Here is a 25,959-nt window from a genome sequence, read left to right as displayed (position 1 = left end):
CTACTAAAGGAAATTGTAAACTACCAAATAATCCGTTTTTGTGATGAAGCATAAATATTGGCAGAACATCAGGGATCAAAGATAACTCCTCTTCAAAACAATAACACTGAATCTTTTGCATCTACCTGGAAGGTTTGGTGGGTCTCAATTAAAAGTCTGAATCAATAAACAGCACTTCCAACAGTGCAGCATTTCCTCAGTAATGCATGTACGGGCTTCCCACAAATAGAACAGGCTGTTCACACGCAGTGATATCCCACCTCACGCTCAGGAAAATAACAGCTTGAAAGTGAATACTTGGTGCGGAAATTGATTTCTCACAGGTTTCTGAGGAGTCCAAACACTTGCAAGAGACGTTAGTTTTAAAATTCATTTACAGGATCTCTGAGTAGGCCAGCATTTATTGCCCATCCCTATTTGCCCTCGAATAAGTGGTGGTGAGCTGCCTTCTTGAACCACTGCAGTCCCTGTGTTGTTAAGGGAGGGAGTTCCAGGATTTTGACCCAGCTGATGTACTTCCAAGTCAGGACGGTGAGTGACTTGGAGGGAAACTTGCAGGTGGTGGTAGTGTGCCCTGGTATCTGTTGCCCTCGCCCTGCTAGATGGCAGTAGTCGTGTGTTTGGAAGGTGCTGCCTAAGGAACCTTGGTGCTTTTCCATTGCTGAAGTGGCTAAATACAGCGTGTTCAAATGCGGAGTATTTTCCTGGCACAAAAATTCCTTAAGCCCACTGTCCAAAGCATATCCACTGCTGCACCTGTTGAATTCAGTTTCACTCAATAGAAAGGATTTCACTCTAGCACTCAATATTTGGAATAAACCTTGAAGGAAATAAGAGATTTGAAGATTACAGACAAGCTAATAAATCACCCGTCATTCTGAATCCTTGTTTTCCATATTATCAAAAGAAAACACAAATTGACATGAAGAAAGATAGAAAAAGGGGCAAGTTCTACAGTACACATTTGAAAATGCCAACTTGTTTACCTCCTTGCTATTGGTCAGTGTTACAGAAAGAGTTTCTGAATGGTCCACTATGTCATCATCCATTTCCATCTTTTCTGGCTCTGCCATAAATGGAGGTTTGTTTTCTTGCAAGATCCATTTTCGATAAACCTTTACAACCTTTTTTATTGCTGATGCTTCACAAGATGGCAGCAGAAAACCCTGGAGGGAGGGAGAGAGAGAGAGAGAGAGAGAGAGAGAGAAAGACACCAATTAGATAGATGAGCTCCACAAATTATGGGTGACTCGGTGGCAAAGTGGTTAGCATTGCTGCCTCACAGCTCCAGGGATCGGGGTCAATTGATAACTTGGGTCACTCTCTGGGTGGAGTTTGCACATTGTCCCTTTGTGTGGATTTCCTCTGGCTGCTTCAGTTTCCTCCCACAGTCTAAAGATGTGCAGGTTAGGTGCATTGGTCATGCTAAATTGCTCCTTAATGTCCCTGGATGTGGCAGTTGGAAGGATTGGCGGGATAAATTTGTGGGGTTACAGGGATAGGGCCTAGGTGGGTTTGTTGTCGGTGCAGACTCAATGGACCAAATGGCCTCCTTCAACACTGTAGCGTTTCTATGATTCTACAACGATTCTATGACACCACCTCAATTTAGAAAGGCAGGCACCAGGAAGTAAACATGCGTTTAATGATATTTGAAACAGTAAGCATATCAGAAGCACGTCTGACTGAAATTTATCCAATAATTTATAACTTGACAAACTCCTAATTTGTTCTGAGGGGGATGTGCTGTGAACACAGGAATTTCTTCAATCTAATCTGAACTTCAGGAAGAAACATGAGGAATAATGTATGCTAGATGGGTGGCATAGGATGGTAGAGGCTCAGTCTGTGAGCAGCAACAGTTTAACAGCATTTTTTCACAAGATCCTCTTAGATCAACAATCCAACTCATGAGCTTAGATTTCAATTGTTAGAAGAATTAAGCAGAGATAGAAGCAACAAATCAGTACATGCATTATTTAACTACGCAAGGAGTGGAACTGATATTGGGGGTTGGGGGGGGGGGGAAGAAATTACACCAACTGTTGAATTTGTATTTTTAACTGATGACTAGTTTATAATGACTAGATAGTTTATAGATCGAAACTTGCTTCCCCAAAGCATTTCCCATTTATACGCTGGGAGCTTACTGCAATAATCAACTGACATTTTGTTGTAAGGTTTAATTCTGAAACAGGTTTCTGTGATAGTTCACAGTACAGAAGGAATTTCGCAGCAAGTACAGCTACTACAGGCGATTCGACTAAATTGACCAGCCTTCTATGCAAAAGCAGCCTCAGTTTTATTTTCTTTCCCTTCCAAGAGCCAAATCATGAAAATGCCTGAGGGATCAAGGTCTATTCCAATTTGCAATACAAAACGGAGAACTGAAATAATGACCCAAACTAACCAAAATATTTGGTGAAACACTTAAAAATGTTGGGAGTCCATACCATCTAACCTGATACAGAAACAGTAATCGGAGTCTAGATCTCAAAGTTTGACATAATCACAAAAACCTGTATTTGATAACATACCTTTGAGGGAATTGTATGCACTACCAAGAGCAGAATTGCAATTTTTCTGGTAAGGGATACAGACTTTAAATGTAACCTGTTCATTATTTTTATAAACATTAACCTATTTTCTGTGTACTTCTAGCATTTTGATTTTTTTTTGGCTAATGCTTTGGCATTTTTAAAATATATATTTTATGCTATCAGTACTTAAGCAAACTACAATTTGTCTGCCAATAAAACTAAGCATCAGTACAGCTCCACTATCTAATTAGCACTGTAGTCTATGGTACAGCAGTGCAGAAATTCACATGCCATACAGTCGGTCACAGAGTAGTTATAGCATAGAAGGTTGTCCTTCAGCCCATCAAATCCATGCTGGTACTCTGGAGCAGCACAATCGACCCATTCTACTTCTCTATCTCAGTAGCCCTGCGGGTTTATTTCCCTCAAGTTCCCAACTAATTTTATTTTGAAATCACTGATTACATTCTTCTCCGCTACTCTAGTAGACAATGAGCTTCAGGTCATTCGTTACCACTTGCTGTGTGAAAGAAAATGATCAAATGAGGGTGCGCTCAAATCAACCATTACAACCTAAATGCACCTTTTAAGGAACCAGTCCTGATATAGACCTATGGGAAAGACTTTTTTTTGATTTGATTTATTATCATATGTATTAGTATATAGCGAAAAGTATTGTTTCTTGCTCTCTATACAGACAAAGCATACTGTTCAGAGAGAAGGAAGCAAGAGAGTGCAAAATGTAGTGTTACAGTCATAGCTAGGGTGTAGAGAAAGATCAACTTAATGCAAGGTAGGTCCGTTCAAAAGTCTGACAGCAGCAGGAAAGATGCTGTTCTTAAGTCGGTTGGTATGTGACCTCAGACTTTTGAATCTTTTTCCTAACAGGTGGAGGTGGAACAGAGAATGCTCAGAGCGCCTGGGGCCCTTAACAATGCTGACCGTTGAACAATCCCACAAATGAATCGAATCCACACTGCTCTTGTACCCGTTTTTATTCCCTCTCCCCCAAAAGTTTTCACAGCTCTAATGCTGTTTCTTAACTAGATAAAATGTCTACTTCAACAACAACGATTGATCGAGAATTCATCAGAAAAACAAAAATCTGGCAAATCAGGAAAAATGGACAGGAAAGGAGGTGGTGGAACTTTACAAGTCAGACACTTAGAAGAACAGAGAGATTCAAGGTATTACAGACTCGGGACTTCACAAAATTGCATGTTCTAAAATGTCTCTTTTAAGTTCGAGCGAGCACAGTAAGAAGTCGCACTACACCAGGTTAAAGTCCAACAGGTTTATTAGAAATCACAAAATAATGTAAAGGAGCAGAAAACTTCAATTCTTGAATAAACTTGGAATTTGCCTGACAACTCTTAACTTTTGTACATCAAATAATAAAAAAACCTAATTATACATTTAAAGTTCTATAAATTTTGACAGTAAAACTGCAAGCTTATAGAGCTCATGAAAATATATGGTTAAACTACCCTTTGTCATTTATTTTAATTATTTGGTGACCTATTGTCTAGGACTTTGTTTTAAAAAAAACAGACAGCACTTCCTGAAAAACAGCGGAACAATAGTGCTTTAAAGTCGGAGTGAATTTGCATTTGAGCCAAAGATCAGAAAAGCTTGGAAGGGAAGTTCTCACTGGGGTCAGAGTTAAAACTAGGCTTAGGATTGTTGATTGACTGCAATTGTATGAAGAATGGAGATGGATCTAGAATGGGGCTTCATATAAAAGGTTTCTGGAGAAAGCCAGGCAAATGAGATGAAACAGGTTTAATGACATTGATAGGGGTAGGGGGCGAAAATGTTGCATTGCCAACTTCAGCCTGAATTAAACTATTTTTTTCCCTTCTTATCAATGATGGCAACTTCAGCTTCCCAATTTTAAAATATAATTGGAGGTTATTCAATATATAGGTTTTATTATGGTACTGGACATTTAATTGGGTACCTTCAAAATTGATCTGAAAAAAACAAGCACTTGTTACAGTGTGATTGCTCCACCAGAGGGTGCTACAACTCCATTAAGAAGAAGCCCTTCACAATTCTAAAAGATTCACAGTTTGCACCAAATCTTGGAAACCTCCGAGAAGAATATTGTTGCAGATTTTCAGCAGAGTCCTGCACACTTATCTGTTTGATTCAGACCAGATGCTTGATCAACATACATTCAACATGCATTCCAGTCCTACGCAGGCCGAAAAGAATATTGTTGCAGGTTTTCAGCAGAGTCCTGCACACTTATCTGTTTGATTCAGACCAGATGCTTGATCAACATACATTCAACATGCATTCCAGTCCAACTCAGGCCTAACAGAACTTGCTGTTAGGAAAGGTGTTCCAGGTGCTCAATCTACAATACATTGATGACTACTGGTGTCATTTCTGTTCTCACCCAGTAAACTTCATTTACTTTGCTTTCAATTTCTACCACACTCACCTCCACATGGTTCATCCCCAACACTTCCATCGCCATTTTTAGAAATAGGATGTCTCTTCCTCATGATAAGCCCACCAATTCTCACAGATCCTCAATCACCCTTCTTCACATTCTGCCTCCTTTGAGGGGACCCCATTCTGTTCTTGCAGTTTCTCCGTCTGTCAAATCCACTCTGATAATGTAACCTTCCACAACACTACATCAGGTAAGTCTTCCTATTTACACACAGGACTCCTAAACCCCAGCTCTCACCAACTACAGGAATCTCAACCCTGTCTGATCTATGTCCTGCACTTCTGCCATCACTCCCTCCCTCTCCCCAGAACATTAGCAGGAACCCTTGACCTCATTTTCCACCATACCAGCCCCCACATTCAAAGGGTCATTCCCCCACTATATCTGTCCTGCCAGCATTCTGAAGGGGACATCTCCTCAATATTCCTCAATCATCCTCAACGTCTTGTCCGCTTTCCACGGCACTCTCCTTTAACTCCTTCCTCTTCATCGTCCAAGGCCAGAAACCCTATTTCCAGGTGAAGCAGCAACTGATTTGATTTATTATCACGTGGCGAAAAACTGCAGCAGGCGACGGTGCAGAGGGACCTCAGGGTCCTTGTGCATGAGTCGCAAAAACCCAGCTTGCAGGTGCAGCAGGTGGTCAGGAAGGCGAATGGGATGCTGGCCTTCATAGCGAGGGGGATTGAATATAAAAGTAGGGAGGTCTTGCTGCAGCTGTACAGGGCATTGGTGAGGCCGCAGCTGGAGTACTGTGTGCAGTGTTGGGCGCCGTACTTACGCAAGGATATTTTGGCCTTGGAGGGAGTGCAGAGGAGGTTTACTAGGCTGATGCTGGAGTTGGGGGGGTTGAGCTACGAGGAGAGGCTGAATAAACTAGGCTTGTACTCGTTAGAGTTTAGAAGAATGAGGGGAGATCTCATTGAGACGTATAAGATGATGAATGGGATGGACAGGATAGAGGTGGAGAGGCTCTTCCCGCTCAGAAAGGACAGTAGGACTAGGGGGCATAGCCTCAAGATAAAGGGGGGGGCGGTTTAGAACGGAGTTGAGGAGGAACTTCTTCACTCAAAGGGTGATGAATCTCTAGAATTCTCTGCCCGTTGAAGTGGTGGATCCTACCTCGCTAAATATATTTAAGACGCGGGTTGATGGGTTTCTGATAAGAGAGGGGATTAAGGGTCATGGGGAGAGGGCGGGAATGTGGAACTGAGCCACGACAGATCAGCCACGATCTTATTGAATGGCGGGGCAGGCTTGAAGGGCTAGATGGCCTACTCCTGCTCCTATTTCTTATGTTCTTATGTTTTAGTATATAGGTGAGAAGTATTGTTTCTTGTGTGCTATACAGACAAAGAATACCGTACATAGAGGAGGAGAGAAGGTGCAGAATATAGTATTATAGTCATAGTTAGGATGCAGAGAAAGATCAACTTAATGCGAGGTAGGTCCATTCAAAAGTCGGACAGCAGCAGGGAAGAAGCTGTTCTTGGGACGTGACCTCAGACTTTTTATCTTTTTCCCAATGGAAGACGGTGGAAGAGAAAACGTCCGGGGTGTGTGGGATCTTTGATTATACTGGCTGCTTTTCCAAGGCAACAGGAAGTGTAGACAGTGTCAATGGACAGGAGGCTGGTTTGTGTTTTGGATTGGGCTTCATTCATGACCTTTTGGAGTTCCTTGTAGTTAATTGAATTGTACGTCTTTCAATTCGCTGCTCGCAATGCAGTCTCCTCCACATTCAAGAAGTTGAACACTGATTGAGGTATTGCTCTGCAGAATACCTCCTCCCAGTCCACAATAATAACCTCCATTTTAATTCACCACTTTGCTCTCCCACTCTCATGACTGCCCTCGGCCTGCTGCTGTGTTCTAATGAAGTTCAAGTTCAAGGCAAGTTCAAGGCAAGTTCAAGGCACAACACCTTATCGTTGATTAGGCATTTGGTAGCCTTCCGGACTCAACACAAGAGTTCAACAATCTTGTCCATGAACTCTACCTCACATTTTGAATTTTTTTTTTTGCATGTGCCAATCTGAAGCTTGTTGTCCATATTTTTGTTTTTAGACAGAGCTATTGATTATTCAGTCATTCACAATCACTCTGATCAAATGCATTGTTCCTTTACTGCAACCAGTAACACTCCCTTTGTCTTTACCTCCTTACATCTTTGTGATTTAGTCTCTTCCACCATCTTCCCTATCTCAGGCCTTTCCTTTTGTTCTTCCTCCCCACCTTATAATCTGAAGCATCACCGGTGGGATTCTCCAGCCGTGAACACCCCCCAAACCAAAAACCAGACAATCCCACCCAAGTTCAATGGACCTTTGCGTTGCCTGCTTTGCACAGGATAGAAGAATTCCCCCCAACATCTTGCTCTTTTCAGTTCTGAAGACGAGTAACAGTCTGGCTCCGTTATAACGCGATGGTTGGGGTCCATAAAATGTTATTGCAAAAAAAGCGGGGTCACGCTAAATCAGGGTGCTGTAGTTACATTACGATCTTGGAGTCCGTCAGAGCTCTGTTTATACAATCACTACACACATCATTAACTTTTACAAACCTTTTGATTGGCAGGTCCAGGCTAGTTTAAAACAGGCAGTGGGGATGTTTACAAACACTTTCATGGCCCATTAACTGTTAAGTACTTCCTCTTTTGAACAACTGTCTAATGTAGTTTTTTTCTAAGTGGACCCCTTTTATCTGAGCTGGGCAAGGGGGGAAGCAAGTGTTTTCTGTCCACAATTTCCTTCTAAAGTGGATTATTTTCACTTTAGAAATATATTGCAGTAACCAAAAACTTTTCAGTTCCCCAGAAAGAGCAAAAAAAAGGGCCCAATGATTCATCGTATTCTATCCAAATTCATGCTAAATTGGGTTTCGCTGTATTTAAGACAAAACATTGACACTCTCTCCATAGAAGCTACTAGATCCGCTGAATATTTCCAGCATCCGCAGTATTTTGCTTTCACATTCCATACTCACCTGGATAAAATACATCAGATGGCACAATCAAAAGAGACTGATGTTCTGCAATAAAGCTTTAGATTTTTTACATGTTAAGTGCAGAACAAATTATTTAATGTGGTGCAATATTAATGTGTAATTAGTTACAATTCTCATATTTTGACTAGATTGTGTAACTGCACATCACTGGATGTGCCATGCCCAAATATTATTTGAAAATTAGTAATCCGCAAAAAGAAATCTCTGCTGATCCACAATTATCTATCAACAGAGGTATCAATGCAAGACAGAAACACTTCAATGGGTTTCAAAGTTTAATCCTGGAAAGTTTTTTTTTGTCAAACTAATTCATCATAGGTCATCTATTTCAATCATTCTGCCAAAAGATGTTGTTTGAGCTGAATGGAAAATAAAATGCACCTATCCACAAGAAAAGATCCAAGTCAAAATCTGACTGCGAGTATGCACCTCTGGTCAATCATTTCACATCTCAGGAAAGGGATAGTTTTATAATATCTCTATCACGATAGTCTACTAACTCATCAGGACTTGGAAGAATTCATCTAATTTGCTAAATCTCTCAACCTTGTTCTGAGATGCAAAAAACAATTTGTCAAATTCATTCCAGGGATGTATGTGTCGCTGGCTGGCCAGCATTCATTGCCCATCCCTAATTGCCCTTGAAAAGGTGGTGATGAGCTGCCTTCTTGAATCAGTGCAGTCCATGTGATGTAGGTGCATCCACAGTGCTGTTAGGAAAGGTGTTCCAGGCTTTTGACCCAGCGACAGTGAAGGAGTGTATTTCCAAATCAGAATGATGTGTACCTTGGAGTTGAACTTCTAGATGGTGTTCGCAAGTATCTGCTGCCCCTGTCCCTCTAGATGGTAGTGTTTGTGGGTTTGGAAAGTGCTGTCTAAAGAGCCTTGGTGAGTTCCTGCAGTGCATGTTGTAGATGGTACACACTGCTGCCACTGTGCATTGGATGGTGGAAGGAGCGAATGTTTGCAGTGGGATAGCAATCAAGTGGGCTGCACAATAGTCCTTAACATTTCAAAACCTCAGAACCATATCCAACAAGTAGAACTGCATGTATGACTGCCTCTGAAATATAAACATCAAGTCATGATATATAGGTGCATGTCATTACAATATTAAAAGCAGTACGCCACTAATGAAAGCAAGCTCAACTCAATTAAATTTCTCCCCTCCATCAGTGACCTAATGGGTACCATCAAAAGTGACATGATTCCCTTTATTGAAGAAAGCACCCAAAGCAGGTGGTTACTTTCTCATCTGAATAACAACTCCACAATCATGATATCCAGACAGAGCTGACCAGGTCAACATGGCATGTTCAATCATAAAATGTCCCAATTCAATGACTGTAAAGAGTGACCAGAACATTACATATTAACTTCTACAGGGTTTGCAAACTCTTCTGAATGACTAATATTCAGCTCTTCCACTGACTCATCACAAACTGATCTGTGGCAGGGTGAACAAAGGTTGTTTGAAAAACAGACGAACACTGGAAATTACCACAGAAGTTCTGCTGCAGAGCAGAATCGAATATTGCAATCTTGTTCAGTGTGTTGCTGAGAAATAACTGGTCCTCGCTCCTGCACTCAGCTCAATCCAAAGCCAAGCTCAATAATGTGTTTCTGAAAGACTGTCTACTCCATTCCAGGAAAGTCAACACTGGAGTTGCCAAATCATTGCAAGTTCTTTGTACCGCCTATAAGTGTAGGGAAGACCACCACCCTACACTCTTGCATACACATTACTTAAAGTGTCATCGTCTCATCCAACTTCAACAAATATCAGGGTGTGTGTTATGAAAGGGGAGGTTAATCCCTTCTCCGAGAACTAACACACGACCACCCAAAAGGGAAGCACCACCCTTCATAATCTGTTAAAAAGTGCGAGGGGGGTAATATCTGCGCTTCAACAACTTTTGGTGGTTAAATCAAAATAACTACGAGATTCTCTCCGTAAAATCAATAAGTAGCACTTTATTTATCTAACTAACGGTCAACGGGTTAACTAAACTAGTAACAAAAATAAAACACTATTTTAATGGAATGCTATTTAGATAAACACAATTCCCACTTCTTAATAAAAAAAATAGAAATTTTAATTATTGTCAAAATACAATCTTCTGGAATCTTCTATTTTCTTTGCTGATTTCTTCCGTCTTCACTATCGAGATGAGGCTTTAAGACACAAATGTGGCCGTTACGCTGGCAGATGCAGTTACTAGCTATCTCTCTGAAGCTGTGAGCTGTGGCAAAGGCAGTTGCTGGGAGCTGTCTCTTATACCCACTGATGACACAGCAACATTCTCCCCACCCCCCTCCTCCTCACTCAATAAGATTGATTCTTAGGTTGTCAAAACATCAAATTCAAATCTGATAGGCTGCTGTTATTCAAATACCTAGTTTAAAAGGATTGGGCAAACTTCTAAAGCCGCTCGTCTTGGTGACACTACTGCCTAGCCTCTCAATACAATGTTTCACTCTATCTCTGTGTACTTGCATTTGCACCTGCAACTCTTTTTTTAAAACTAAGTACAGAAAAAGCAAAACTGCCTTTTAAACAACAATTTTACAAACGCCAAAGTCACAACAGTATGGGAAATCGGAGATGCCCATTGTACCACTGCAACTCTTCTGATCTTTCTATACTTGGATGTAATGTTACATAATTTATAGAGGTATTTCAGAAGGTGATAAAGGCAAATGGGATTGTGTCAGTTAGTGAACCCACCCTCTAGAAGCAGATTTTTAAAAAAACACAACATAATCCATCTAACAGATTGGAAACTAATAAAACTGAACAAGAACCAGTAAGTTTAAGTGTAAGGCAGCCCTATATCTTAAGCGAGGAGCATTTTCATTTCTCGTAGACAGTTTCAGCTTCTGAGAAGCAGTTACTGAAAACCATTATGCACACGGAGCCAGTTAAATGGGGTAATTATTGCGAAGGATTGAGATTTCTGAAGTTTCTCCGATGTTATTTTCATCTTATTAATTTAGTAAGAAATAGAACGCCTGCTCTGTAACTGAGCCACCATTTCAAAAAGATGTTGTCAAGTTGAAATAAATCCAATTAACACGCTGTGTGCCAAACCCACCGAATCTTGAATAGTTTTTATATGTTGTAAAATCCTCAGTTGCAAGCATGTGTTTTCCAAATGACTGAACAGAGCTGGGTTTTCATATTTGTCAAGCAACGTTTCTAGTCATGAAGGTTAATATTCTATGCCCATAGACCAAAGTCAAACAAACATATTGATGAAAATAACATTGAAAATAAATAATTGAAATTGTTTAGGCTCCAGCTGCGATGAGCTAAAGACACATGAAGAAACCCTTTCATTATTTATCACATTTATGTAGAAGTCTGCATAATTTATTATGCTGATTTAATTCAATCAGTATTCAGAACTGAGACGTCAAAATGTAATGAATATTTTATTTACAACACATTTTGAGCAAGCCAAGAATATCATGCCCTAATAATGAGTGCATAATATAGAAATATAACTGTATGTTTGGCTAGTGGTTGTGATGCTGGACTAGCAAGGTCATGGGTTCAAATCCCCGCTATGCGCTGAATGCAATAAAACCTAGCAATTTGTGATCGGGCACCAGTAGAGAAAAAGATGACCATGAAAGACGTGCAATGGTTATAAAAATCCACTGGTTCATTAATGCCGTTCAGGGATGAGGACACGCCACTCCCACAAAGTCTGCTGCACATTTGACTCCAGTTCCAAAGAAGACGCTCAACTCTTAATGCGAACGGAGCAACCCTGGATGAGCAATAAATGTTACTTGGCACCACACAAACACTGTCAGAAATGAAGAAGCCAGACTTCTGTAAGAGGTTGTTTTCTATGAGTGAGGAACTTAAATGGAATTATTGGCATCGATTCCAATCTCCATCTGACAGAGGAATCAGCACTTTAATCCCCCTCTCGTGACGGCAAAATACAAACAAAAGCTTCTCCTCTCTCTAAGAGCGAAGCTTCCATACAAACACAACCTTCCCTAACTAGGCATTCATTACTGACTGATGTTTACTTAAAGGTGGACAGTATTTTGATTACATTCAAATGATTAGATGATTTCTACTAGCTTTCTTGGTGCTGTTCCTTACAAATTAATCCTAATTCCTATTTTTCTTTCCATACCCTATTCCAATACATGCCTTGGTAAATACATAGAGGACAATTTCATTGCTGGTCAATTCGACCTGTTTTTACAAATTGCAAGACTGTAGGAATGGAATTCAGGGTGTTTTTAGGTATTTTTTAGGTCCAGGACATTTGTAAAGTATAACCTGGACATTATCATAGCTGGCATGGTGGCACAGTGGTTAGCACTGCTGCCTCACAATGTCAGGGACCCAGGTTCAATTCTGGCCTTGGGTCACTGTCTGTGCAGAGTTTGCACATTCTCCCTGTGTCTGTGTGGGTTTTCTCTGGGTACTCCAGTTTCCTCCCACACTTCAAAGATGCGTGGATTAGGTTGATTGGCCAATGCTAATTTGACCCTCGTGTCAGGGGGATTAGCAAGGTAAATATGTGAAGTTATGCAGATAAGGCCTGGGTGGGATTACGGTTGAAGAAGACTCAATGGGCCGAATGGCCTCCTCCTGAACTGTAGGGAACTCTATGATTATATTGCTGTTTGAATATTTCAAAGAACAAAAGACTGATCCCCACCCCCTACTTCCTGTCACTCTGGCTCCCAGGCAAGCAACTTCTTAATTTTAAAATTCACATTCATTTTCAAATCCCTCCGTGGCCTCACCCTGCTCCATTTCTGTCATCTCCTCAAGTCTCTTAACCCTCCAAGATATCTGCTTTCCTATGCATCCCAAATTTTAGTTGTTCCACCACTGGTGGCTAGGCCTTAGGTTGTGTAGACCCCAACTCTGGAATGTCATCCTACACCTCTCCACCTCTTATCTTGCTTTCCTCCTTTAAGTCACTCATCAAAACCTAATTCTTTATCCAAGCTCTTGGTCGTCTGACCTAAAGTTCCTGATGTTGTTTGGTGTCATACTTTTTTAATAATGCTCCTTGGGGATGTTTCATTATGTTCAAGATGCCATATAAATGCAAGGTGTTATTGTTTGTGGGGTTGTGGCATAGTGGCTAGCATTGCTGCTTCGTAGCACTAGGGACCTGGGTTCGATTCCTGCCATGGGTCAGTATGTGTGGAGTTTGCAGGTTCTCCCCATGTCTGTCTGGGTTTCCTCCAGGTGCACCGGTTTCCTCCCACCCTCCAAAGACAGGCTGGTTAGGTGCATTGGCCATATTAAATTCTCCCTCAGTGTACTCGAATGGGCACCAGAGTGTAGCGACTAGGGGACTTCGACATTAACTGCATTGCAGTATTAACACAAGTCTACTTGTGACATTAAACTATGTTGAGTGCTGTGTTTCCTATACTATGAGAAATGATTATATTTCAAAATGTATTATTGGCTGCACTTTCCAGAGCCCTTAATGCACAAATGCACATCTATTCACAAGTGAGGAGTCATTGATACTTCATAAAAGTTATTCAATACAAAAAAAAACTGCTCAACTGAAGATGGTTAATTCACCTTGTGGAGTTAAGTGATCACTGATTTGATACTAGATCTCTCACTGTGGCATAATACATAAAGAAAATGGCAAAATGAGGTATCACTGCCATTGATATCAACAGGATCATTTCGCTGTTAGATATCATGGCTGGGCAAAACAGTTTACTTCCAAAACCTGTCACTGTTTTTTTAATCTTTAAAAGCAAGTACTAAATAGCTCAAGAAAAATAAAGCTGCATTGTAGTATTACATTTGTGGAAAAGTATTTTTCCCACGCAATCAATGCATCAAAGATTCTAATCTCAGTTCTATGCAAGTGCAATCATTTAGTCACAATCTATTTTAACAGTGACCTTTATTTAAAAACTTAACAGAAGAGTTTTCAAGTCATGCCTGTCTGGCTATTGTGCTATTGACTGTAGCCAAATTCTCCTCCAACTCGATTATCAAGTTTGCTGATGACATTATTGTAGTGGGTTTGCCTCATCATTGTTTGAGATCCGAGTACAGGAAAGAGATGGAGAATCTGGTGAATTGTGATGTCAATAATCCCTCTCTCAATGTAAGCAAAACAAGAGAGATAGTTATTGATTTCAGGAAGCGTAGTGGAGGACACGTCCCTGTCTACATCAATGGGGATGAAGTAGAAATGGTCGAGACCTTCAAGTTTTTAGGTGTACAGATCACCAATGACCTGTCCTGGTCCCCCCAATGCCAACACAGTAGTTAAGAAAGCCCACCAATGCCGCTATTTTCTCAGAGAACTAAGGAAATTTGGCAGGTCTGCTATGACTCTCACTAATTGTTACAGATGCACCATAGAAAGTATTCTTCCTGGTTCTGTCACAGCTTGGTATGGCTCCTGCTCTGCACATGACCACAAGAAACTACAAAGGGTTGTGAATGAAGCCCAGTTCATCACGCAAACCAGCCTTGCATCCACTGGCTTTGTTTACACATGCCGCTGCCACGATTCATGTAGGGAAAGTCATGTTTGACAAATTTACTGGATTTTTATGAAGATGTAACAAGTGCAGTTGACAGGGGGGAACCGGTGGATGTGGTGTTTTTAGATTTCCAGAAGGCGTTCGATAAGGTGCCTCACAAAAGGTTGCTGCATAAGATTAAAGTACATGGAGTTGGGGGTAAAGTGTTAACGTGGATTGAGGATTGGGTATCTAACAGAAAGCAGAGAGTTGGAATAAATGGGTGCTTTTCTGGTTGGCAGTTGGTAACTAGTGGCGTGCCGCAGGGATCGGTGCTGGGGCCTCAACTGTTTACCATATACAAAACGATCTGGAGGAGGGGACCGAGTGTAAGGTAACAAAGTTTGCGGATGACACAAAGATGAGTGGGAAAGCAAATTGCGTGGAGGACTCAAAGTCTGCAGAGAGATTTGGATAGGCGAGGATCTGGCAGATGGAGTATAACGTTGGCAAGTGTGAGGTTTTCCACTTTGGAAGGAATAATAGTAAAATGGACTATTATTTAAACGGTGAAAAATTACAACATGCTACTGTGCAGAGGGACCTGGGGATCCTTGTGCATGAATCGCAAAAACTCAGTTTACAGGTGATCAAGAAGGCAAATGGAATGTTGGCCTTTATCGCGAGAGGGATGGAGTATAAAAGCAGGGAGGTCTTGCTGCAATTGTACAAGGTACTGGTGAGGCCGCAACTAGAGTACTGTGTGCAATTTTAGTCCCCTTATTTGCGAAAGGATATATTGGCTTTGGAGGGAGTGCAAAAAAGGTTCACCAGGTTGATTCTAGAGATGAGGGTGTTAGCTTATGAGGAGAGATTGAGTAGACTGGGCCTGTACTCATTGGAGTTTAGAAGGCTGAGGGGAGATCTTATAGAGACATACAAGATAATGAAAGAGCTAGACTGAGTAGAAGCAGAGAGATTATTTCCATTTAGAAAGGAAACAAGAACTAGAGGGCACAGCCTCAAAAGAAGGGGGAGTCAATTTAGAACAGAGTTGAGGAGGAACTTCTTCTCCCAGAGGGTGGTGAATCTTTGGAATTCCCTGCCCATTGAAGCAGTGGAGGCTACCTCGTTAAGTGTGTTTAAGTCACAGGTAGATAGATTTTTGACCAATAGTTATTGGGAGCAGTGGAACTGAACCATTACCAGATCAGCCATGATCTTATTGAATGGCAGGGCAGGCTCGAGGGGCTAGATGGCCTACTCCTGCTCTTATTTCTTATCTTCTTAAATGCAGCCAGGATAATCAGCACGCTGGACATACTCTCTTCTATCTTCTACCGTTGGGAAAAAGATACAGAAGTCTGAGGTCACGTACCAACCAATTCAAGGACAGCTTCTTCCCTGCTGCTGTCAGAATTTTGAATGGACTTACCTTGCATTAAGTTGATCTTTCTCTACACCCTAGCTATGACTGTAATACGACATTCTGCACCTTCCCCTTTCCTTCTCTATATATGATATCCTCTGTCTGTATAGTTTGCAAGAAATAATAGTTTTTACTGTAAATTATATATGACAATAATAAATACAAATCAAAAACACCATGACAGGAAAGGTTGTAAGGAACCTGATTGTCTGTAACTACACCCTGTATTAAAACTAGAACAATAGTCTGCACTGTGCAGAGGAAGACATAAAATATAGTAAATCTGCAATTTTTTTCAGTAATTAGCAAATAGACACACTAACCTGGTGAAACACTTCATTGATAAAATTCACATTAGCTTGAGTGGAAAGTAGAACTCTCTGAACCATTTCATAGACTGGCTGATGTTCTTCTTCAATGCTGCAGAGGCTGGAGGTACTGGGTCTTCTTTCAGATAAGGTACTGCTGTTGGAGTGAGAGCGATCCTGTTCAGTGGACCCATTTGTTTCCAATTCAATGGTTTTCTCCTGAGCTGATGGGTTTGCAGTCACTGACTGCTTAGCCAACAACAAAATGAACAAAATACAAAAAGCTGAAATGTAAGAAATGCATATTTTCCCCTATTCTCAAATGGAAAGTCAGCACCACACAATGTTATTGTAACAAATACACATGAAATACTCTCAAATGGAACAGAACGATCACATTTCAGCTCCCTCAGACAGAAGACAACAAATGAAACACATTCTCAAAGGAAAATTCAGATTTGAGTGGAATTTCAGGTTGGATTATGATTCTCTTGCATGCAAGGCTAACAATCAGAAATATATTTCCCACATTTGCTGGAATGTAGCAAAGCTACTAACTGCGAATTTTAGGATTCAAATAAATTTGTGTTACTTTCCATTTGGCATCACGAGTGGCACAGTGGTTAGCACTGCTGCCTCACAGCGCCAGGGACCTCAGTTCAATTTGGAGTTTAGGTCACTGTGCAGCGTCTACACATTCTCCCAGTGTCTGCGTGGATTTCCTCCAGGTGCTCTGATTTCCTCCCACAGTTTGAAAGACATGCTGGTTAGGTGCATTGGCCAAGCTAAATTCTCCCTCAGTATATCTGAACAGGTGGTGGAGTGTGGCGGCTAGGGGATTCTCACCAACTTAATTGAAGTGTTAATGTAAACCTACTTTTGACTCTAATAAATAAACTTAAAAATCAATTCAAAGTACTAAATTAATGATTAAATTAAGTGATTAAATTAAAATTCTCACCCAACTCTTAAGCCAATTACACTCAGAGACACTAGGTAGTGGGTGGTCCTTAGCATTCAGGAGCAAATATAATGTAAAGGTGAGTGCTCCATGATAAATAAAACAGACTTCTTTACTTAGCTGATGTTATAATTGATATTAATGAACTTCTGCCACTTAAAAGCTTGGTCAGAAGTCTCACAACACTGGGTTAAAGTCCAATAAGTTTATTTGGTAGCACAAGCTTTCAGAGCACTACCCCTTCATCAGGTGAGTGAAAAGTTGTGTTCACAAACAGTGCATACACAGACACCAATTCAATTTACAAGATAATGGTTGGAATACAAGTCTTTACAGGTAATCAAGTCTTAAAGCTACAATGTGAGTGGAGAGAGGATTAAGAACAGTTAAGCAGTAGATCACGAACCCACTCAGGTTAACCTGTAACACAGATTACGCTGAGACACTCTGCTGTCGCACCTCTCTCTCATTCCTCATGCATCAGACGCCACAACCTGGAAACCAAGATACAGTCCACATTCTCAGCTTGCGCTCAGGGCACAGACCAGCCACAAAACACTACCAAGCAGACAAAACAAAGGAACTACGCCATCTACATGCACACCAAGAACAGGAAACTTGAGAAACTCGGCATTGCCACCAGCAGCAACCAAGTCTCCTCCCCGGTACCGCAGCAGAAAACAGTACCACTGCAGGGAAGTCCACTGTCAACTTGTTGGACTACACACGTCAACTAAACGAAATCGTTCTCAGCCAAGAGCTCAATTTCTGCCCCACCAGTCTCACAGCACACACCGAGGAATTCATCAGGCACACGAGGCTGCGCGAGATCTTCCACAAACCCCAGAGGCCGACAGCGAACACAATGAGACAGCCAATGAATCGGAACAGCCAACAGAGAGATCCGTGGTGCAGCAACCGAAGAGGAGTCGAACTGAACTCCTCCTGAAGGCCGCTGCCCTCGACTCAACATGTATCTTCAAGCCATCAGGAGGTGCGTCAATGCCAGACTCACCAGACAGCCCCAAACATCACCCAATCACAACACATCGGCGCTCAAGACCAACCACAACATTATCAAACCAGCAAAGGAGGGGTCACCGTCATACCGAACAGAACAGATTACTGCAAAGAAGTGTACCGAAAACTGAACAGCGAGGAACACTACAGTTAGCCACAGATCCGACCAAAGAACACACCCGTCAACTCAGACTGATCAAGACCTTTCATCCGAATCTTCAGAGCACCTCTGTGCTCTCATTCCACATAGTCCCTGCGTTGGAAATCTTTATTGCCTCCCGAAGATACACAAGGCCAACGCAGTCAGCCATCCCATCGTATCAGACAATGTGAGAACCTCTCCGGCTACGTCGAGGGCATGCTGAAACCCATTGTACAATCAACCCCCAGCTTCTGTGGCGACACTATGGACTTCCTACAGAAACTCAGCACACATGGAGCAGTTGAACCAGGAACACTCCATGTCACAATGGATGTCTCAGCACTTGCACATCAGCATATCCCATGACAATGGCATTGCTGCAACTGCCTCAGTACTCAACACGGACAACTGCCAATCTCCAGATGCAATTCAACAACTCATCCGCTTCATCCTGGACCACAACGTCTTCACCTTCAACAACCAGTCCTTCATCCAGACACACGGAACAACCATGGGACCAAATTTGCACCTCAATATGCCAACATCTTCATGCACAGGTTTGAACAAGACTTCTTCACCGCACAAGACCTTCAACCGATGCTATACACTAGATACATCGATGAAATTTTCTTCCTTTGGACTCATGGCGAAGAATCACAAACAACTATATGATATCAACAAGTTCCAACCCACCAGACTCATCATGGACTACTCTCCAGAATCCATTGATTCTTGGACATGCACCTCCATCAAGGAGAGTGACCTCAGCACTCCATTGTACCACAAGCCCACAGATAACCTCACGATGCTCCATTTCTCCAGCTTCCACCCTAAACACGTTAAAGTAGCCATTCCCTGCAGACAAGCCTTCTTTATACACAGGATCTGCTCAGATGAGGAGGATCGCAACAGACACCTACAGACAGTGAAAAATGCCCTCATAAGAACAGGATATGACGCTCGACTCATCGATTGACAGTTCCGACATGCTACAACGAAAAACCACACTGACCTTCTCAGAAGACAAACACGGGACACGGCAGACAGAGTACCATCCGTTGTCCAGTATTTCCAGGAGCAGAGAAGCTACGATATCTACTCTGGGGCCTTCAACATGTCATTGACGAAGACAAACATCTTGCCAAGGCCATCCCCACACCCCCACTTCTTGCCTTCAAACTACCGCACAACCTCAAACAGACCACTGTCCACAGCAAACTACCCAGCCTTCAGGAAACAGTGACCACAACACCACACAACGCTGCCACAGCAACCTCTGCAAGATGTACTGGATCATCGACACGGATGCCATCATCTCACATCAGAACACCATCCACCAGATTCACGGTACATACTCTTGCGATTTGGCCAACATTGTCTACCTGATACACTGCAGGAAAAGGATGTCCCAAGGCATAGTACATTGGGGAGACCATGCAGAATCTATGACAACGGATGAAGGAACACCGCTCAACAATCACCAGGCAGAATTGTTCTCTTCCTGTTCGGGGACACTTCAGAGTCACGGGAATTCAGCCTCTGATCTTTGGGTAAGCATTCTCCAAGGCAGCTTTCATGACACACGACAATGCAGAATTGCCGAGCAGAAACTGATAGCCAAGTTCCACACACGTGAGGATGGCCTCAACTGGGACCTTGGGTTCATGTCACACTATCTGTAACCCTACGACTTGCCTGGGCTTACTAACTGTGCTGGCTGGAGACAATACACATTTCTTTAACCTGTGCTTAATGCTCTCTCCACTCACTCACATTGTCTGTACCTTTAAGACTTGATTACCTATAAAGACTCGTATTCCAACCATCATCTTGTAAATTAAGTTTGTGTCTATAAACGCCCATTTTGTGAACACAACTCCCACTCACCTGATGAAGTGGGCAGTGCTCTGAAAGCTTGTGCTACCAAATAAACCTGTTGAACTTTTAACCTGGTGTTGTGAGACTACTTACTGTGCTTACCCCAGTCCAATTCTGGCATCTCCACAACACTTAAAAGCTTGACAGACTGATTATCTTCCGTGCAGATGTTAAAATATCCGTAAAATACCTACTAACAAGTCAAACATTCTAGCAGATCAGGCTGCATTAGAGAATTGATTCCCAAATCATTTATGGTACAAAACATTTTAAAAATTGTATTGAAAAATACATTCAAGAAAAAGAACACGTTACATTACATCAAAATAACAGTTTTTAAAAATCCCATTTGTTCTCAAATTTTGTTGGAAAATTCAAATGCCAAAATTTTTAATTTCTTTTGCTGTTCATTTAAATTAGTTGGGAAAGTCTCGGGTCTGGGAAAGAGAGGCCTGAATCAGAGAAGGCTTAACCTTTCTTTATGGAACTTGGAGAAGCAGTTTTGCTCCCAGTCACACAAAGAAAGTCAAAGTAAACACATTTTTTGGTCTCTTTTTGGCTTCAATTCCTCTTTCTGATGTGCCTTAGTTAAAATGTTCGTAGTTAAAGCAGAACCCTGCCAACTTCAAGCAGGCGTCAATATCATTTTATCAGTAGATCAGATTAAAATACAAGAGAGTGGGGAAGTAGGACACAGGCAAGAATAAGTCTCCAGGCAATTTTAGCTATCCACCAACTGGGTTTTCTCAGGACAGTTAGAAACAACATCACTGCCGGAATTTTACCGCCTCACCCGCCCGAGGCTCATAAGATCTTGCCCGCAGCCAATGGAGAATGTCGATCTGTGAGCCTCGCCCACCTCGATTGCAGGGCGGGTGTGCCAGTAAAATTCCAGCACACATCTTTGGTCTTCACTCACCACATGCACTGCTGTAGGTGATCAAGTATAACATTTATGAATGGAGTGTCAGAGCTTACAGATTACGGTATGCTATCAAAATATCTGGACGTACCTGGATAATTTTAGGCAGTATTTCTCCGCCATTCTTAGTGTTTTGACTTGTGGCAGTGCATTTCTTTTCCAGAAAGAAGGTCACAAGCCAATTAATAAATGCCACCCGAGCTGCCAAGTACTGGTCCCTTGTGCTGTACGTGCTTTCACTGTTTCGTGTTACATTGATATATAGTGGCTTTGGCCTCATCTGAGGAATTTCTGGTAAGAATAAGCAAAAAGTATCATATTTTGGAACCTTCCACCTTTATTGGGTTTTAAGTGACAAAAACAAAAAAAGGAATTTCTTCTTAGTTTCAATACTATTTGTTGTTCGACTAGCTGCTGAGACAGTTCACTACCTGAACCACATTACACTTGTTTCAACAAAGCATATCAGTTTTCCAGCTGGTGAATAATTAGTTTGACTCAATAAAAGGGCGGCACAGTGACACAGTGGTTAGCATTGTTGTCTTGCAGCGCCAGGGCCCAGGATTCGATTCCTGGCTTGGGTCACTGTGTGTGTGTGTGTGTGTGTGTGTGTGTGTGTGTGTGTGTGTGTGTGTGTGTGGAGTTTGCACATTCTCCCCATCTCTGCATGGGTTTTCCACAGGTTTCCTCCCACAATCCAAAGATGTGCAAGTTAGGTGGATTGGCCATGCTAAATTACCCCTTAGTGTCAGGGAGACTAGCTAAAATAAATGCATGGGGTATGGGAATAGGACCTGGGTGAGAGTGTGGTCAGCACAGATTCGATGGGCCAAACAGCCTCCTTCTGTAGTGTTGGAATTCTATGGATTCTATGAAAAGGTTTAACCTACACTGAATTTGAACAACCAAATCAGCCACCACATAATTCTTGAAAAGGAAGCAATTACATTGTGATGAAAATATAATAAAAACTTTTCACTATTAAAGCAGTAGCAGTGCACCACATTGCTATTTACTAAATTAGATCCTGATGGGAGTTTGTTTTTTTTTAAAATTTACTTGATATTATTGATAGCATGGGATTGCGTTAAGCTCCATGCATATCTGAAACCAGAAGCTATGTTTGAACTATGCTCACTTTTCATAAACCTTGCCTCCCCACATTAGAGGCTTTACCCACTGACTCAACCAACCATACTTTTTTTTTAAACAAATCGGAAATGAAACCTCTACCAGCTAGATTGTTGAACATTGAGGATCTTTATGGAATTTTGGGACTTGGATTTTCCTAATAACACAGACGAAGTTTTGTAAACTGTGAAGGGGACAGCGCAGAATTCAAAAGGAGGCAGGTAGGTTGGTGGAGTGGCAGGTGAAGTTCAATGCAGAGAAGTATGAAGTAGCACAATTTGGTAGGAAGAACATGGAGAGAGAATATAAAATGACGGGTAACATTCAAAAAGGGCTGCAGTATGTCAACAGATCACTGAACTTGCAGGACAGATACAGGGAACAGTTAATAAAGCACGTAGGTTTTATTAGTAGGGGCATAGGTTACAAGAGGAAGGAAGTTGTGTTGAACTTATTCAAGACACTAGAGAGATTTTAGCTGGATTAATGTGTACAGTTCTGGACGCCACAATGTACAAAGGATGTGGAAGCACTGTAGAGAGTGCAGATGCAGATGAGGTTTACAAGTATGATTCCAGAGATGAGGAACTTCAATTTATGAGGACAGATTGGCAAGGTAGGGACGGTTCTACTTGGAGGGAGGGAGGCTGAGAAGAGATTTGATACGTATGTTCATGAGGGGGCTGGATAGAGCACATCGGAAGAAACTGTTCCCCACCTCCTCCCCAATACAAGGATCAAGAAAGAGGGGGCCACATATTTAAGGCGATTTGCAAAAGAAGGAAATGTTATACAAGAAAAACCTTTTTTATATGATGAGTGGTTGGGGTTTGGATTGAACTGCCTGGAAGAGTGGTGGAGGAAAGTTCAACTGAGGCATTCAAGAGATCATTACTTGAATAGAAACAATATGCAGGGCGTATGAGAGAAAGGCAGGGGAACGGCACTAAGCCATGATACCGTTTTGAAGAGCTGGTGCAGACACAATGGGCCTAACAGCTTCCTTCTGCACTGTAACAACTCTGTGATTTTGTGATGAAATGCTTGCATTGTTTTAAAAAATACATTTTCATTTTATGTTTGCCTTCTACGCGTGCTTTGCATGATCCCCAAGGAAAGCAATATGCAGTGACATGTTCTTTTCAAGCTCTGAAAATGTCACCCTTTGGTTAAATTTCAGCATTCTCCAATTCTCCACCATCTTCCATCTCTTTGAAGGAAAGCAGTCTATCTCCAAGTCCTCACCTTCCAAATATCCATAGTGGAGATCAGAAACATCTCTCACCTTCTTAATCTTCTTTTTAAAAAAGTTAATTTGAAAAAAAATATCAAAATGGCATCAATGATAGAAATTTTGGTTTTTGAAGGTCACGCATAAATACTTTATTAGCATTCTGTCATCTCATGACACTGCACACATTTTACTTACATAAAATAGAGAATCAGTTTTCTGGATAATTTTATTTTAAGATTTGTTCCAGCTTTGGAACATACAAGTTTGCCTTTGACTGACTTGATTTTTAAAAATTACTTGGATATTCCAAAACTAAAACTCTCATGTTTAGTATCCATTATAAATTTGAATTTGCTTCAACAACACTTTGCATTTATATCATAGCTCTAGTGGCAAAATTTTTCACGGCACTTCAAAGGAATGATATCAAACAAAATTTGACATTAAGGAAAATGAAGGGAGATATTAGACAGGGCAGATTTCAAAAGCTTGGTCAAAGAGATAGGTATGCAATGGTTTATGGAGAAAATTTCAGAGGTTGGATATTAGCAGTGAAGGCACAACCAGCAATTAAAATTGTGGGTGTACAACAGGTCAGAATTGGAAGACCGCAGGTACCTCAGAGTGCAAGAAATTGAGATTATAGCGATAGGGTGGACAGGGTCATGAAGGGATTTGAAAATAAGGACAAGAATTTTAACACCAAACTGTTGCTTAACCAGCAAAGTCAGTCAGCAAGCACAATGGTGACAGGTGAACAAGACAAGTGCAATTTAAGATGCGGGCTACAGAGTTTTGGATGGCCTTGAGGACAGAACATGGGAAGCTAGCCAGGAAATAAGCGAAGACAGGGATGGGACAAGCAGTGTTAGGTGGTGACAATCATTTACTGACAATGCAGATATGTGGCCTAAAGGTCAGCTTGGGTTCAAATAGGGCACAGTGTTTGCTTGCAATCCATTTTGGTCTCAGGCAGTTGCTGATGGGAGGGATGCAACCAGTAGCAGAAAATGAGATTGTGGGTACCAAAACCAATGGCTTCAATCTTTCCAATATTTAGTTGGAGAAAATCTCTGCTGACCAAGTCTCTTGCATTAGATGATGTATTAATAGTTGTTCCCAACTAAATAGTCAGTTAAGAGGCTACACCCTTTACTTTTGAACATATGATTTTTCAACTTTCAACTGACTGGAACTTTTGCAATTTGAACTGAGGCAGAGTAATCTGCTCAAAAAATGCAAGGCCACATTCTAAGGTGGAGGTAAGAAACCACCAACTCACCCTCAGCGGTGGGTGAAGGGAGGCATTCCCGATTACCCAGAAACCCAACAAAAACTCATGACCATTTCAAAGAAGGGACTTAAAAATATGCAAAATGCTAGATATTAAAACAGGCAGAACCACCAAAAACTTCTTGGAAATACATAATGGATGAAGTAATTCAAGGAGAGGCTGCCGGCCATGATGGAAAGATTACAAGTGACACAGGTGGTGTCCAGAAAGCCTTCAACAGAGGAAACAAGCTGAATGAGGGATGTTCATTCTCTCCCTCTGTCTCTTTTGGGATATGCATGTCACTTGGTTTGAGAAGCCAACTCAGTGAGAAACCTACCAATGAACCAAGATCACATGGTCTTTTACAACTGACTGCATCAAAGAAACCAGTTATCCTAGAACAGTTGCAACATTTAAAATCTTTGTTTCAAGAACTTTATCATGTATCTGTTTTAAAAATTGGGACTCTAACTGTATTTACTTCAGGAGGTTATTGCAGAAGGTCAGGGGACAGGGAGTTGGGGGTAGGGTGTTAGCGTGGATAGAGGATTGGTTGTCAAATAGGAGGCAGAGAGTGGGGGTCAATGGGTGCTATTCAGATTGGCGGATGGTGACTAGCGGAGTGCCTCAGGGGTCGGTGCTGGGGCCTCAGCTATTTACCATTTATATAGATGATCTGGAGGAGGGAACCGAGTGTAGGGTGTCGAAATTTGCTGATGACACCAAGATTGGAGGAAAGGCAAATTGTGCGGAGGGTGTGGAGAGTCTACAGAAGGATCTAGATAGGCTGGGCGAATGGGCCAGGAAATGGCAAATGGAATTTAATGTTGGCAAGTGCGAGGTGGTCCACTTTGTTAGGAATAATGGTAGGAAGGATTATCACTTACGTGACGAAAAACTGCAGCAGGCGACGGTGCAGAGGGACCTTGGGGTCCTTGTGCATGAGTCGCAAAAACCCAGCTTGCAGGTGCAGCAGGTGATCAGGAAGGCGAATGGGATGCTGGCCTTCATAGCGAGGGGGATTGAATATAAAAGTAGGGAGGTCTTGCTGTGGCTGTATAGGGCATTGGTGAGGCCGCAGCTGGAATACTGTGTGCAGTTTTGGGCACCGTACTTACGCAAGGACATTTTGGCCTTGGAGGGAGTGCAGAGGAGGTTT

At 41.7% G+C, this 25,959-nt stretch overlaps 1 protein-coding gene across 2 annotated transcripts in view; it reads right to left on the bottom strand.

Annotated features, from left to right (window-relative positions):
• ralgapa2 (Ral GTPase activating protein catalytic subunit alpha 2) overlaps positions 1-25,959 on the bottom strand; it is a 474,330-nt gene that overhangs the window by 322,167 nt on the left and 126,204 nt on the right. For both annotated transcript variants that reach the window (XM_080200068.1, XM_080200069.1), the window contains exons 9-11: positions 21,251-21,450; positions 16,252-16,482; positions 987-1,166 (exon numbers count right to left, since the gene is read on the bottom strand). In XM_080200068.1, the coding sequence (XP_080056194.1) occupies positions 987-1,166; positions 16,252-16,482; positions 21,251-21,450 (611 nt within the window). The remainder of the gene's footprint in view (positions 1-986; positions 1,167-16,251; positions 16,483-21,250; positions 21,451-25,959) is intronic.

Source organism: Carcharhinus amblyrhynchos, chromosome 12 (assembly GCF_965287045.1).
Source record: "Carcharhinus amblyrhynchos chromosome 12, sCarAmb.v2.hapA, whole genome shotgun sequence".
Lineage (NCBI taxonomy): Eukaryota > Metazoa > Chordata > Chondrichthyes > Carcharhiniformes > Carcharhinidae > Carcharhinus > Carcharhinus amblyrhynchos.
The sequence above is the reverse complement of the archived record's forward strand: the minus strand, read 5'-3'. Positions and strand labels throughout refer to the sequence as shown.